Consider the following 17,740-nt stretch of genomic DNA (forward strand, 5'->3'; position numbering starts at 1 on the left):
CTCTAATCATCAAAATTAAAACAAGAAATAGTTTACTTAATTTTATATTAAATTTTATTTAATATGTAATAAATCTAGAATATATGAAAGTTTCAGTTTTTAAAATAAGTTACAATAAAAAAATAACTTTTTCATATTCAGAATTTTTTTAAGATGTACCTATATATATTTATTTATTTTAATCCACAGATACTACAATTCTCGTCAGTACAGTAAAGCTAATAATTACTTCCATGAAATAGATAATTATAAATAAATGCCTGACTAAAAAACAATGATATATATATGTGTGTGTGTGTGTGTGTGTGTGTGTGTGTGTGTGTGTGTGTGTGTGTGTGTGTGTGTGTGTGTGTGTGTGTGTATATATATATATATATATATATACACACACACACACACACAAATATATATATACATATATACACACACACATACAGATACAATGTCACATATAATATTTATATGAAATCATATTCAATATAATGAAAATTATAATGAAAATTATCACATTATTTAGTAAAAAACAATCTCTAAAGCATGGCCTTTTCCCTTTTTTTCTAGATTTGTACTAATATTAAGATTATAATTTTCAGCTATGGCTGCTTGATTACAATGATGCCTCTGACTGTAAAATTCACCCCTTAAAATCTCCAATTTCACAGCAAATATACCAATAATAAGACAAAGACTGAAAGACTGAAAATTATCAATACTTCATTCTTAGCTGGCTCTATTCTAGTATCTATCACAACTTATTTTTGAGTGAACATCCTGCTTCAAATGAAAAAAATACATCACATTACGGAAATAAAAGCATTGCGAACAGCGTTTAACACCGACTTCAAGCATGAGCAAGCTTAGATCAAAAGAGACAGTTCAGCAGAAAAATCATTTTAAGCACGACGACTTCTTTCTTCCGTGAAACACAGAAGACAATTTAAAGAACTTTGTTGTCAATACAATCAAAGTTGTGTAGGATCCCACTGACTTTTATTACATGGACAAATAAAACTCTGAGATACTTTGATATGAAACGACACGAGGCTCAGTAAATGATGCAACGAGTCTTTTTCTTTTTTTTAAGTGAACTGTCCCACTTCAGTCAAGCATGTCTACACGTTTGAATGGCTGTGTATGTGAGCGCTTTCCTCCTATCAAACATTCAGCGTCTGTTTTGCACATTAACGCTTGAGTTTTGCAGATCAAACCCTAATGCGATTACGATCATTGCGATGTCCATCTGAAAAAACAAATAACGATACACTGATGAGAACTTACCATCATCAGAAACCAGCAGGCAACAGCACCTCGTCTTTCTAACACACTCTCTCTCTCGAACGTTGACTTCCTGGCAGTGAGCATGTTGGCTGCAACCCTCTTCCTGAGTTCCTGTCTTACGTGCCAAGGTTATTATAGTTTTGCTTTTTTAAATTCGTTTTATTTTAATATCGTTTTGAAATTTGCAATAAAATTTAGTGTCGTTTTTATTAGTTTCATTAATTATTGTGTTAGTTTTAGTTTAGTTTTTATTTTGTGAGCACATTTCTATTTCGTTTATATAGATTAGTTTCACTTTGCTGTTGTCAGATAACGGGTCAGGTGTTTTTAAGCGGCCTACTGTTGGTGCAGCACCCGTGCAGGACTCTGTTTTAAACTGTTTTCATCTATCTGTCAGATATCTTCACATCTCTGATGCACCATTTACAGGTAGGCTATTTTCCTAAACTGCCACACAGCATACATTTTTCCGCCACCAGACAAGAGTGTAATTATTACGAAAACAGTTATTTATTTTTGATAATTATTATTTTATTTCAGTTAGTTTTTCAGTAACTGTTGTTAGTTTCGTTTCATTTCAGTTTTTTTTTATTTATTTGTTATTTTTATTTTATTTCAGTTACGAAAATGTTTTTTGACCAATCATTTTCATGTTAGCTTTAGTTTTCATTTACGAAAATAACCTTGTTGTGTGCTTACCGCAAGTGTTACATTCACTGCCATTAATAAAGCCATTGGAAGAGCCAGAACGTTTTTTAATACAGCTGAGGTCAAAAGTTCACATACACCTTGCAGAATCTGCAAAATGTTAATTATTTAACAAAATAAGAGGGGTCATACAATAATGCATGTTATTTTTTATTTAGTACTGATCTGAAAAAACATATTTTTCAATAAAGATGGTTACATATAGTCCACAAGAGAAAATAATAGTTTAATTTATAAAAATGACGCTGTTCAAAAGTTTACATACACTTATATATGTATAATTCTTAATACTGTGTTGTTACCTGAATGATCCACAGCTGTTTTTGTTTTGTTAAGTGATAGTTGTTCATGAGTCCCTTGTTCGTCCTGTATGATATTGAGATCCATCTTTTCACACTGAGGATAACTGAGGGACTCATATGCAACTATTACAGAAGGTTCAAACACTCACTGATGCTCCAGAAGGAAACACAATGCATTAAGTTGAATGCCGGGGGTGAAAACTTTTGGAATTTGAAGATCAGGGTAAATTTAACTTATTATGTCTGCTGGGAAACATGTAAGTAGCTTCCACAGCTTTTGAAAGGCAGTACTAAATGAAAAGTACTAAATTATATTTAGGCAAAATAAGAAAAATCTACACATCTTCATTTCGGTTCAAAAGTTTTCACCCCCCGGCTCTTAATGCATTGTGTTTCCTTCTGAAGCATCAGTTAGTGTTTGAACTTTCTGTAATAGTTGCATATCTCAAAACCATAGTCCCTGTTGGAAAGGGTTCAAATGCACAAAAATGCTGAAAAACCAAATAATTTGTGGGACCTGAAGGATTTTTCTGAAAAACAGCAGGCAGGTAAACTGTTCAGGACAAACAAGGGACTCATGAACAACTATCCCTAAACAAAAAACAGAGCTGTGGATCATTCAGGTAACAACACAGTATTAAGAATCAAGTGTATGTAAACTTTTTTATAAATTCAACTATTATTTTCTCTTGTGTACTGTATGTAAACGTCTTTTATGTGAAATATCATATTCACGTCAAGCAGAACCTGATTTTACCAAGAACGACATGTTCCTGGATCAACATCTTTGTTGACCCTGGAACAAAACTGTGATTAACCAATCAGATTTGAAAAAACAGTTTATAGTTGTTGTGAAGTTTAGGCTTACAATCAGTGTTTGGTTTTTGTACAGCAGTGTCATTCATCTATCATTTCCTCTGATTTTAGGGAATACTCATGGGTAAGGTTAGGTTTAGGTGTAAGGATGTGGTCAAGATTACATTTTTGGATTAAAATGTTGTTCCAGGGTCAACAAAATATTCCAATGTTGACCCAGGAACACGTCTAACTCAGCAAAATCAGGACGTGCTTCAGGTCAGTGCTAAAAAAAAAATAACATGAATTTTGTATGACCCCTCTTATTTTGGTAAAATAGTTAACATTTGGCAGATTCTGCAAGGTATATGTAAACTTTTGACCTCAAATGTATAACTCTGATTGTATTTGTCTAAAAGAAGAAGGTCATATACACCTAGGATGGCTTGAGGGTGCATAAACTATGAAGGGATTTTTTTTTATTATTTTGGGTTGAACTATTACTTTAACTTAAAATAGAGTTTAATGCTGATTATTATAGTCAAATACATGGGACTTAAAGGGACAGTTTATGCAAAAATGATCATTCTGTCATCGTTTACTATCCCTGTATGAGTTTCTTTCTTCTGCTGAACACAAAAGAAGATATATATTTTGAGGGATGTTGGTAACCAAACAGTTGCTGGTAGCCATTGACCTCACTAGTGTTTTTTCCATACTATGGAAGTCAATGGCTACCGTCAGCTGTGTGGTTACCCACATTCTTCAGAAAGAAAAACTGATGTAGGTGTGGAACAACTTGAGGGTGAGCAAATGGTTTTCATTTTAGGGTGAACTATCCCTTTAAGACAAAGGCAAGTCTTTCCATTAAAGGAACAGTTCAGCCAGGAAATGGAAATGGAAATTATTCACCGTCATGCCATTCCAAACCTATATATCTTTCTTTCACTTTTTCCGTTACAGACAAAAGGCGTTTAGAAGAAGTATTTTAAATGAACTTAAATCAAGGCAGATGCTGCTGAGATCCAAAACAAGCCAAAAACACACTCATTACTATATTTTCTGAAAGAAGTCTCTTCTGCTCACCAAGGCTGCATTTATTTGAGCAAAAACACAGGAAAAATGGTAATATTGTGAAATATTTTTACAATTTAAAATGGCTGCTTTCTGTTTGAATATATTGTAAGATGTAATTTATTCCTGTGATCAAAGCTGAATTTTCAGCATCATTACTCCAGTCTTCAGTGTCACATGATCCTTCAGAAATCATTCTATTATGCTGATTTGCTGCATATTAAAGTATTAAGTTCTTTAAAAAAATGGAATGACATGAGGGTGAGTAAATCATGACAGGATTTAAATTTTTGGCTGAACTGTCTCTTTAAATCAGCACATGTAGAGCACAGCCACACGGGGCTGAAGCTAGTATCTCATGCAATATTTGATCAGCTGCTCATTTTTCAATCACGGCTCACAGACATTCAAATCAGCTCACATACACGCCAATGAACCACTGCCATAAAGAAGACAAGGCAATGAGCATGCTATGCATGTATATTATTTATCCATAAACACGCATGTTTTGTAAAGTTGTGTTCACATGTGTGCCGTAGTTATGCGTATGGCATGCGTGCATGTACTCACTCCTGGTGCTTTGCGTTTTCGAGCGGGTCGTCCGACTCTTCGTGTTGGTGTGTCCGTCACTCTTTCTTCATGTGTGACCTCACACACTTCCTGTGCTGTCTCTGGACTCTGAAACAAACAAATACACAAACACATCAGAACTACAACAAACACACACACACTGGCTTTTGTCTTTCATTTGTAATCTGAGATATCAGTGATACTGGCTCAAAGCTGAACTATACTACCACAAGATTTTCATGCTCTCTAAAATATTCTCTATTTGAAATATATTTTGACATAGATTGTTTCCCTCTAAGCAGTGAAGCGATTGTTTTAGCAAACAAATACCTACTAATAACAACGACAAAAAATCAATAGTTAAATATAATTAATATCATAACATAATGCATATATCACACATATATAATAAATAAAAGAATATTATAAAAATAAACTAATATTATAAAAAAAGAAAATTAATACTATTAGAAACTAAATAATTTTAAAATGTGTTACTTTTAATTTCAAGGACTTTGATCTTTGAGCATAAAATAAAATAAAATAAATGTAAATGGAAAGACTTTGATCATGTGCATAAAATATAAAATAAAATAAAATAAAATAAATGAGGGATTATTATTTCAAGGACCTTGATCTATGAGCATAAATAAAATAAAATAAAATATGGCATTTTAAATTGAAAGACTCTGATCTATGAGTATAAAATATAAAATAAAATTATTAACACAAAATAATAATAATAAAAAATAAGGTATTATTATTTGAAGGGCCTTGATCTACAAGCATAAAATAAAAATAAAATAAAATAAAATAAAATAAAATAAAATAAAATAAAATAAAATAAAATAAAATAAAATAAAATAAAATATGGAGTTTTAAATTGAAAGACTTTGATCTATGAGCATAAAATATAAAATAAAATAATAAAACAAAATAATAAAAAATAAAATAAAATAAGGTATTATTATTTGAAGGGCCTTGATCTACAAGCATAAAATAAAATAAAATAAAATAATAACAAAATAAAAATAAATAATATAAGAGATTATTATTTGAAGGACCTTGATCTATGAGCATAAATAAAATAAAATAAAATAATAAAAAATAAAATAAGGTATTATTATTATTATTTGAAGGGCATTGATCTATAAGCATAGAATAAATATTTATAAAATAAAATATCAAAGGAATTTTATTTATTTGACTGATCTAAAATAAAATAAACAAATAAAATAAAATAAAATAAATTAAAAGGATTTTAAATTGAAGGAATTTGATCCTATGAGCATAAAATATAAAATAAAATAATAACAAAATAAAAATTAATAAAATAAAGGGATTTTAAATTGAAGGACTTTAACCCTATGAGCATAAAATATAAAATAAAATAAAATAATAACAAAATAAAAATAAATAAAATAAGGGATTATTATTTGAAGGGCCTTGATCTATGAGCATATATAAAATAAAATAAAATAAAATAAAATAAAATAAAGTACTTTGATCTATAATCATGAAATATAAAATTAAATTAAATAACATTTAAAAAATAAAATGAAGTATGGAGTTTCAATTTGAAGGTCTTTGATCTTTGAGTGTAAAATAAAATAAAAATAGGAATTTTAATCTGAATGATTGATCTATGGGCATAAAATAAAATAAAATCTAAAATAAAACTGACTTGTAATTTAAATTGTATGAGTGTAAAAAAACAAATACATATAAGGACTTAACCATATTTTCCAGTGACAGACTAACACAGACACACAGAGATGATCCGTCTGGACTCTCTCAGCAGGGATCCAGTCAGATGAGAGCGGTTACTAAGGTGAAAATACTGCTTAGCAACTGTCTCCAGCAGGTCATGATGCTGCTCTCCTGAACAAAACCATGAGGTCATTTCCCTGGCAACAATCCCGGCAACCATGTGCCCGCTAATGTTATTTATCCACTAGTGTTATCACACACAACCCTGCAACCACAACACACATTGCGCAGATGTAATCACGGACTCTCCTGTCTCTCTCGTAAATCGCTCTGTCGTAACCTTTGAAACAATATGGAGTTTAATCAGTCCCCACAGGTCAGGGGTCACCAGGGGAGTATTTCTGCAAACGAGAGTGTGTGTGAAACCGCCTGAACGGATGTTAATAGTCATTAAACATTAACCTCAAGTCCATTAGAGTTATGAAAACCACCAATAAACGCGACATGAACTCCGCTGATCCGTGTTGTATTATTGAGCCACTCAGAAAGATATTTCAGTGGGTCAGTGGAGCGTAATGGACCAATCCAAGACTTCAGCCTCAATCAAGAAAGATGTGATGAACCGTGACCACAGTCTTTGAGACATGCAATGTCATAATGTCTGCTAATTACCAAATATAACTGAGGAAACAGTGTAAAAACTGAAGGTATGACTAAAATTTTAGTATTTACAAAGGTACAAGAGATCTCCATTCAAATAAATTAACGCTCAATTCATCAGAAAATCCTGAAAATCCTGAAAAACCTGTTTTCAACACTGACAATAATAAGAAATTGAGAAAAAAAACATATTAGAATGATTTCTGAAGGATCATGTGACACTGAAGTAATAAAGGTGAAAATTTCATTTTAAAATACATTCACATAAAAATCAGTTTCTTTTAAATTGTAATAATATTTTACAATATTACTGATTTCCTGTATTTATTATTATTATTAATTTCTGTTTATAATTTCTGATATACAATTGTTGTGATTTATTAAGAATTTGTCATTTAAAAATATAATAAGTAATTTAATAAAAATGCACAAATTTAAAAAAAGTTAGTAAAGTCATTAATTAGATTTAAATTAAAAATGTAGAGTTGTATGTAGAGTTATTTTAGAATCAAATGGTGATTCACAGAATCGTGAAGGAAAATAAATTAATTAATTAATTATATTTTATATACTTACATTTTATGTAACAATTCAACATTATACATATATCATACATATATAATAAATAAAAGAACATTATAAAAACAAAAGAATATTGTTAAAAAAATCTATTAATATTATTAGAAACAAAATCATTTTAAATTATGCTAAACTTTTAACTTCAAGGACTTTGATCTATGAGCATATAATGAATTAAAATAAAGTAAAATACAATGATAAAGGAATTTTAATTTGAATGACTCTGATCTATGAGCATGAAATAAAATAAAATAAAATAATATGGATTTTTAATTTGAAGGACTTTGACCTATGAGCATAAATAAAATAAATATAATAAAGAAATTTTAATTTGAATGACTTTGATCTATAAAATAAAATAAAATAAAATATGGATTTTTGATTTGAAGGACTTTGATCTATGAGCATATAATATAATATAAAATTAAATAAAATGATAAAGGAATTTTAATTTGATCTATGAGCATAAAATAAAATACAAAAATATGGATTTTTAATTTGAAGGACTTTGACCTATATAAAATAAAAAATAAAAATAAAATTAAAAAAAATAAAATGATAAAAGAATTTTAATTTCAATGACTTTGAACTATAAAATAAAATGAAATAAAATAAAATAAAATAAAATAAAATAAAATAAAATAAAATAAAATAAAATAAAATATGGATTTTTGATTTGAAGGACTCTGATCTATGGGCGTATAATAAAATAAAATAAAATAATAAAGGAATTTTAATTTGAATGACTTTGATCTATAAAATAAAATATTGATTTTTGATTTGAAGAACTTTGATCTGAGTATCAAATAATCAAATCAAATCAAATCAAATCAAATAAAATAAAATAAAATAAAATAAAATAAAATAAAATAAAATAAAATAAAATAAAATAAAATAAAATAAAATAAAATAAAACAGTGACTCCCAGAATTGTGGGAACAGATAGATAGATAGATAGATAGATAGATAGATAGATAGATAGATAGAGATAGATAGATAGAAGAAGATTTCTATTCATCAAAGAAAGAAAAAAAAAGAACTTTCCATTAACCAAAGATTAAAAATGTTAAGCAGCACAAATGTTTTATACATCATAACTATCGTTATGATTTATTGCAGTCTTTTAGTGCCTTATAATAATACAGAACAAAACATGGTAGTAATTGTACTAATACAATAATTAATATAATTGTAGTGGCTTGGTTGTACTATAAGAGTACAGTATAAACACATGACTCAGTATGTCAGTGTTTAACAGTATAGTGGAATATTACATCAGAACATCAGAGTGCGGAGACATTTTGTGTCTGCTTTTGTCATCTCCAGATTATTTCGGTCATCAGCGGGTTATTTTGGGACACTGCTGTTGCCAAGCAACCAGACTGGGCCGAGAACAGGAGGAAGTTCCCTGGTGTAACGAGTCTGCTGGGTCCAGCACCTCTCTCTCTCTCTCTCTCTCTCTCTCTCTTTCTCTCTCTTTCTCTCTCTCTTCCACACATTCCACTCTCCATCTCCAGGTAGAGCATTAAAGACTCTCACACATACATAAAGGCTCAAATGAGAAAATACACCAGCACACTGTCCTACAGACACCAAATTAAATCAACAATTTTTTTTTACTAAAATATATATATATATATATATTTTAAATAATAAAAATATACTAAATTATAATATTTAAAAATTAATGTTTGCTTTATTAAAAAAAAATCTAAGTATTAAAATTAAATTAATTCCACAATGTTCCCAATTTTTTTCAAATCCTCATTTGAAATCTTAGCATTCACAAATAACAACAAAAACATGTATATGAACACAAATATGTTAACTAACTACATTTTTTCAGTTAGATTAAAGCATATCAAGGCCATACTCTGAATGTTTGTGCGCTTCTGCATGCACGCTTTTAAATGGGTCGATTTTCCCTGCCAAAGCAAACACTGATCTGATCACTGCCGTAAATACTATATCAGCCAATAAATAACTTCAGCTGGGTTCACGAAGGGCATCTGAATGAGCAGAGCAATAAAATGCACCAGAAACAAAACACACACACACATCCGAGATTTCAAACACACCTTTTGCCCTGTTCGAGATCGATTACTAAAGCTCTAGTAACTGATTCACCTGCTCAATAGACCAAAGCTGGTGCAAAGTTAATGAAAAGCAATGAAAACACTACAGTTAACAATCTCACCCCACCAACACAAACTGTAATAAAAATGCTTCTTTCAGTACACATTAACACAGATTTTTAGGTTGGAAATAGTTCATATCAACACTTTCGTCTAGATTTAGGTGTAAACTGACTCTCAAAATCACCTACAATGGTACATCTACCACATGCCTCACCTCACATGACTCTGAGCCGCATAAATCAGTTCGGAACACTGTAAGGCCAGCGTACATAAACTAACATGGCTTTGTGCTGCTCCAACAGCTGAAAACAGATTTATAATAACTGAACGGCCATTAAAATGTAAGAGGAGCGAAGCAGGAAAATGAAGAGTTACGGAGAGTTACTAGAGCGTTCCTACACACCCACAGTCGTAACCTCAATGACACTGCGGCGGTGCTCTCGAGATTCCTGAGGTCAGTAGGACTGTAAAATCACTCGCTTACTCTCTCTGATGGGTTCCAGGTTAATGCTCATCAGTGATTTTAATGAGTTTCCCTAATCATTTATGTGGTTATTTCGCCGACTGATTCCAAAGATGGGCCATTTCAGATAAATAGAACATTTGACTAGCACAGAGGTGAGATCTGATTAGTTTAAATGGGTTAGTTCTGTCACCACAAGGCCCTACACAAGTATAATGACATCAAATTAAAGCAATAATATAGATTATTGCAACTTGGTTGCATACATAACTAGCCTTACACCTTAAGGTACACCTTTAATATAAGAGTAACCTATCTTTTTTAAAATATCTTATAAGCTTTATCGCTATCGCCGCTTTTAGGCTAAAAACATTTAAAAACATAATGGACATAACGGTTTTGAAGTGTAATTAATTAAAGTGTAATCCGAGAAAAAAAAAAAGGTAAAAATGCTAATTGAAACCATTTTTGCCTCCTTTTGGTAACTGTGAGAAAAAAAAAAGTGTATTTAGATTGCGTAGCTAGCAGCGTTTGTGTTCACTTACTTGCGCAGAGATTCGGACGCAATCTGAAGTTTTCAAGACGTGACGTTCTGGTAAAACCTACTCATCTAATTTATGTTATACGCAAATATATCTAATGAGATAAGAAAGCCTTTAATGTATTGTCTATTATGAGAGTATTTCATTTTTTTGGTACTGTTTAACTACTTTCAAGCACTGTTTTGTGTTTATTATTTTCCCCCGTTAATTCTACAAGCAAGTGACCTACGCAAAAAACCCTCCGTAATAATCTATAATCCATGGCTATAATGACGGCTTAGTTGACTGTTTTGTCGCTTTGATACGAGCAAAAAAGGCTCTGTTATAATCAACGATTATAATCACAGATTCGTTGATTGTTTCTCCGCTTTTATTCAAGCCAAAAAGGCTCCACTATAGTCTACGGTTATAACAGTGGCGTTGTTAATTGTTTTGCCACTTTCATACTAGCAAAACAAAAAGCTCCGCTATAAGCGACGGTTATTGTGACAGGTTCGTTGATTGTTTTGCCGCTCATATACAAGCAAAAAAGGCTGTTATAATAGACGGTTAAAATGACAGAATCGTTGACTGTTTTGGCGCTTAAATATACTCCGTTGTAATTAACGATTAAAACGACGGCTTTGTTGATTGTTTTGCTGCTTTTATTCGAGACAAAAAGGCTCCGTTATAATCGACGGTTATAGTCACAGCTTCATTGATTGTTTTGCCGCTCATATACAAGCAAAAAAGGCTCTGTTATAATCGACGGTTATAATGACAGATTTGTTGATTGTTTTGCCGCTTTTATTCGAGGCAAAAAGGCTCCATTACAAATCGATGGTTATAGCGACAGCTTCGTTGATTGTTTTGCCGCCTATATTCAAGCAAAAAAGGCTACACTGTAAAAAATGCCCTGAATTTAACAGTAAAAAACTGTAAAAATGCTACAGTAAAAACATGTTAAATGGTTAACAGTAAAATACTGTAACATTTACAGTGAATAACCATAAATTGACATTCCCAGAATTCCCTGTGTTACATTTCTTTTATTTTTTTTTTGTTGAAATAACTCTTTCTTCTTAGTTTTCACTTAGTTTTGTACAATAGGGTTGTATGTTACATCTAATGTTGTTAAATTAATGTTTATTGCATTATTTCAGTTTCATGTGTGTTACCATGATGGTGTTTAGTGTTTGTGCGAATGACACTGTGCATCTTCTATATATGTTAATATTTAAAAGCTGTTTGCGATGAGCTTTGGTTCATCATGCGACTTTCTCATCACCACCTGCTTTTGGTGGTTATCAGTGTATTACAAAGGTACAAAACAGATTTCAGTACTTCAATAGGTTGGTAAATTAACATTATATCAGTTAATGAAATTACAGTATTTACCTGTAAATTTAAGTGAAAACCATAAAATGTTAAACGTTGCTACCGTAACTTTTACAGTAAAACTCTGGTAACCACAGCTGCCGGTTTTTTACCGTACATTTTACGGATTTTTTTTTTACAGTGTAAGTTATAATCAACGGTTGTAGTGACAGCTTCCTTGATTGTTTTGCCGCCTATATTCAAGCAAAAAGCTTAGTTATAATTAACGGTTATAAGGACAGATTCGCTTTTATTTGAGCCAAGAAGGCTCCATTACAGTCTACGGTTATAACAGCGCCATTGTTGATTGTTTTGCTGCTTATATATGAGCAAAAAAGGCTACGTTATAATTGACGGTTATAACGACGGCTTCGTTGTTTGGCCAAATTTATATACAAGCAAAAAGGGCTCCATTACATTTGACGGTTTTAACGACGGCTTCATTGATTGTTTTGTCGCTTATATAAGAGATAAAATCATATAGGAGATCAAATCATAACGATCTGGATAATTAAGAGAGCTTTCATAAAATGTATTCATAGGCTATAAACACTCATTAGATGTAAGTGACTGAAAATAAAGTATATTGTTATATGTTGTGAATAAAGAGTATTTGTTTTCTCAATAGTTCGTTGCTTTTAAACTATTTTCAAGTTTAGTTTAGTTTAGCCTGTGAAGCCGTATCTACACTGCACGTCAGTGACGCGGCAGAAGTGGAACGATACGTCATATTCAGTGAATTCGGATTAACGGACGTGTATACAGTGCAAGCGCAGGCGCTTGGTTGATTATACTGACTGGAGCGTACTAGTTTTGTCCCTTTCAGACCTCGTAGACGCGGTAAAAAGGTGTGTGTTACTCGCAGCCTGGTTTGTCCTTCTCACTTTGCCAGTGTCTGGCGGCTTCCACACGGTTCCCCCGCACACACACACAAACTAGTGACGAAACGAATGGCTCTTACCGTTTTGTTCGCCGCTGCGTCACAGTCCAGATCGAGAGGCATGATGAAACAAAAACACACTACAGGCCTGATCGATGCATTTGAAATCAACGCAAATGAAATAAAAGACATTAAAATGCTGAGGGACTTTTGTGGCGATGAAACTGATCCACCTTCAGACCATCAAATCCTCCTTCTCCCTGCGAAACCAAACACAGGAACGAGCGTATTAATTTATTTCTGGAGTAAAAGGGACATTAATAGTGTATGGTTGTAGGAAATTTTTTTTTTTTTTTTTTTCTGGTCAAGTCTATGAAAGGCGACACATCTTGTAAGAGCACAGGAGAAAACAAGTGTCTCTAATGTTTTCCCCATGTATAAATGAGGCAAGACTGTCTTATCACATCACGACAGTCAGTAAAAAACACTTGATTTGTGTCCACAGAAGACAAACAGCAACCCGTTTGTGGTTTAATGTGGAGAGTCTGTAACATGGCGGGCGTTGAATCCCTGCCAGTTTGTCTTTGCGCTTTATAACGCGGCCGCGTCGCGTCAACATGCGCTAATTCCATGACGCTCCGGAAAAATGAGCGCATTTCTCATTTATGTATATTATCTCATTCGTTTTCACATAATCTCATTCGGAGTAGCATTAGAACATCAGTAAAACGTCGTAGAAGGTTTTACTGATGAAGGGCGAAGTGACTTTCACGTCATCTTATACACGGAAAATTGGATTTGAGGAGAAATTGAGAAGAAACTCTCAAACGTAAAGTTGCCACAACAACACGCAAATGTTAAAGATGACGTTTCAGTTAAACAACATTTACTCGTCATCAGTAATAACGCCTGTTTTTATTTGACAGCTTTAACTTTTCTGATTCTGTGATGTGTTGAAGTCTTTCTCAACACGAAAGGGGGTTTCAACCTTGATTTATATTTCTGCCAAGACTGAGGGGAGACATCTTAAGGAAATCTTTAAATACATTTTATTAAGAATTAATATCACTAGATTATATAACGCTTGACAGTAATTAGCTAAAAGTTGAATTATCACGAAACGTAAGACTAAAATACAAAAACACAAAGGTTTAAAATAAGTAAACGTTACGGATAATCATCATTTTGATGAACTACATTATGATCTTCGCTAGTATTGATTCATTAATGGCATCTGTTAAATACAACTTAAGTGTTTTTTAAACACACAGTGAATCATTAGGAAAAGGAAATTCAGGCCACTATTCTAGATCTATTTAGACACACAATGGGGCGTTTCTGACGTTAAACAATGAGTAACTGGAAGAATTGAAAGGCCTAATGTGGAAAATCAAGAATACACTCTTACAAAGTTTTTGCAACACCTTCAGGTCAGGCACAGAAGCTTCTTCTTACCAAACCAAACATTTTCACTGTATTTCACTCTTTTGGTGATTACAAAGTTCTTGATGTTACATTAAAGATTTTTCAGATTTTTTTTTTTTTTTTTTTTAAGTTTTTTCATTCTCATTTCCTGTACTTTTTTTATTATTTTATTTATTTATTTATTATTATTTGGTTTTGAGCACTTTTATGTGTTTATGAAGATGCATGACAGTGTGATCAGAAGCGTGACCTGCTGTGGGTCACAGTCCACACAAGCAGTGAAACACATGACACCTGACACAGGTGTGTTTAGACTGGACAGACCTTCATGAATAAACACAATAAACTCAAAAATTCACATTTAATTACAGTTAATGATACAGTGGAGACACTGAGCATAATATACTAATATAGGTCAGAGCTTTCATATAGGCTATAAATATTTAAAAACCCCAACAACATCACTATAACATACTTTGCTATACATAATATTTGCACAAATAATCCTATAAGAGGCCTTGGAGAATTAACATCTCAAGATCAACCAGAACAGTTTTGTCTTGTGTTACAATAAGCGTTTGAATTCTTTTTAACCTTCATTTCCCACGTAAGAGGAACAGTTAGCAGTCTAAGTTGCTGTAAAGTCAAAGTTATTGATTAATATTGCATTAAATCCTGCAGATGATGTGTAATGCCGGTTGACAGACTTGAGCTCGCTTCATTCACACATTCATTTCACTATCGCGACCTGAACTGAATTAACATGTCATATGAACTCACGCGTGCGGACGGAAGAAAAACTCTTTTTAGCCCGCAGCTGCTGGGTTTTAAAACGCACATCTGCGCAGATCTGAAATCATCATCTTCACCACCACCATCTTCATCATCATCATCATCCTCCTCCTCCTTATATGTCAGAGAGAAGCTCGGTGTGTGTGTATCTGTGTGAATTACCCGTTTCGCCATGCAGCCCCGGGCCTGAACCCTCCGGTGGTCGCGCACTGCCCGTCTTCCCTCCGCGTCTCTCCCCGTCCTGACCCTCCCCGGCACCGGCCTGCTCCGCTCCGCCGTCTCGGGTCTCGCCGCAATGGCCCGTCAGCGGGAAGGAGTTCGCGGGGTCCTAGAGACCGTCAGATGTGGATCATCGGTGACGTCACAGCTCGCACTAGAGAGATCGATTAAACACGTGACTTTTCAGGTATCATAAATTTGTTTTGTTTTGTTTCCGTCTGGTTAAACATTTCGGTGTTATGTTTTTGATTTTCGTACAATTTGGTTGCTATAGCTTGATTTTACAGTGTAATTTGACACACAACGCTGTGAGGGAAGCACCACGTAAGGTCATTCAGGGTCTCATATAGTGATTAGCTTACAAAGAATATTGGTGTGTTTTTCCGACTATATTTAATTTTTGATATTTTTTTATTAGTGGGTGCAGAACACTATAGTTTATTTGTGTAAGTGGGCATAGCAAAATAAAGTAAACTGTGATATGTTATACCCAAAAATTCTTCATACAGTGGACTAGCAGTAAAATTGATACAAAAAAATGGGACCAAAAATTATTCAGACACTCTGACCTGACATTGTTCTCCTTAAGTGTTTTTCTCGATTTGCTAATGCAACCTTTTTACACCACAGACTGAACAAGATTAGGCATTGCTTTGTAATTAGTCAACAAAATATTGATAGTTGTGTAAATAGTGTCATACTAACAGTTGTCTGAATTTTTGATTGATTGTAATCCACTGCATACCTTTCTATCAAAGTTAATTGATAAATTAAAAAATTTATTCTGACACAATTTAACTTTGAGTTCTTGTCATATTTTATTAACATTTTCTAAACGATAGTGAATAAACTGATAATGTGAGAAATGTTGAAGGTGTCTGAATAAATTCTGGTTTGACTGTGTATATACTCCAAAACTCCAAAAAAGTTTAGTCAACTTGAAATGTTAAGTTGTACTAAGTGACAGCTTAGATATTTGAGTCGATTTAACTTAAAATTTTAAGGCAGCTGGGTAACAAACCCAGCTTTTAAGTTTAACAAACCTAATTTTTTGTTTAGTCAACTCAAATATCCAAGTTGTCACTTAGTACAACTTAACATTTCAAGTTAACTAAACCTGTTTGAGTTGACTCAATATGTATATATATATATATATATATATATATATATATATATATATTGGTGTTGGGGTCGAGTCCACCTAAGTCCGAGTCTTTAACCAATCGAGTCCGAGACAAGTCAGAGTCCAAAATGGGCCGAATCGGACTCAAGTCCGTGTCAATTAGCCCAATTAGACACACCTGAACCGGCTAATCAAGCTCTTACTAGGCATACTAGAAAAATTATTTTTCTTTGAAGCAATAAACAGGCACGGTTTAAAAAAACTAATAAACTAATAATGTTAACAAAAACTAATAAACCAATGTAAGTAAAACATCCTCAAGCTTACTGAAGGCAAGTAAACACTCCAAATAAAGTTTTTAATGAAAAATACAAATGAAATTGTATTTTTAAAAATAGAATTTTTAGTTTTTCAGATAGGTCTATCTAAAGGATACTACAGAAATAGCCTACAACAGACACTTCATGAGGTAATAAATGTAAAAATAAAACACTGCAAAATCTTCACTGTATACATTAAGGATAATTCTTATTTAAGTTAATAAGTGATTCAGTGAAGAACAGTCAGTCATTTTCTTTTTTTTTTTTTTTCTTGTTTGATTAATATTTATAACACGGTTGGCGGCTGCAGGTTTACGTTTACTTAGGACAAAACCGACTGTATTTACATGAATAGTCTTCAAGACGAGCATGTGTGTAGCAATAACAGAACCAAATAGAATTTAAGCAAAAGAGAACTTGGCATTCGCACACGCGTTCTGTGAGCGCACTTTGAGTGCACATAAAACCGTCGGCTTTCAAGTAGCCTACTGGACAAGACTTAAAAACACATGCAAATACTGAATATCACTTTTGTGATAATGCATCGAGTCAGTGATATTTCCGTCAACTGTCCCTGGACTAGTGTTGGGCGATATACTCAATTTTCATATCATCCTATCATCAGCCTGTGAGATCGCCCATACACGATATTATCGTGCAAATTTATTTAATTACTTACCTACTTAGTTTCATTGCCACCAAATGAACCAACACCAGCATGAGGCTAAAAGCAGCCTAATGTTTTCAATATGACTTAATTTGTGTTTTACATGATAACAGTGTAATAGAAACATTATATGTTATTA

General features: G+C 32.6%; 1 protein-coding gene across 5 annotated transcripts in view; it reads right to left on the reverse strand.

The window, feature by feature from the left end:
* Positions 1-15,645, reverse strand: part of dnmt3aa (DNA (cytosine-5-)-methyltransferase 3 alpha a) — a 61,580-nt gene extending 45,935 nt beyond the window's left edge. For 3 of the 5 annotated variants that reach the window (XM_051139308.1, XM_051139307.1, XM_051139311.1), the window contains exons 1-3: positions 15,435-15,645; positions 13,137-13,315; positions 4,728-4,835 (exon numbers count right to left, since the gene is read on the reverse strand). In XM_051139308.1, coding sequence (XP_050995265.1) covers positions 4,728-4,835; positions 13,137-13,247 — 219 coding nt within the window. In that variant the 5' untranslated portion in view covers positions 13,248-13,315; positions 15,435-15,645. Of the gene's footprint in view, positions 1-1,278; positions 1,387-4,727; positions 4,836-13,136; positions 13,316-15,434 lie in introns of those variants that run through there. The other 2 variants (XM_051139309.1, XM_051139310.1) reach the window with 2 other exon arrangements.
* Between the last annotated feature and the right edge of the window lie 2,095 nt (positions 15,646-17,740).

The sequence above is a fragment of the Labeo rohita genome, chromosome 20 (assembly GCF_022985175.1).
Source record: "Labeo rohita strain BAU-BD-2019 chromosome 20, IGBB_LRoh.1.0, whole genome shotgun sequence".
Taxonomy (NCBI): Eukaryota; Metazoa; Chordata; class Actinopteri; order Cypriniformes; family Cyprinidae; genus Labeo; species Labeo rohita.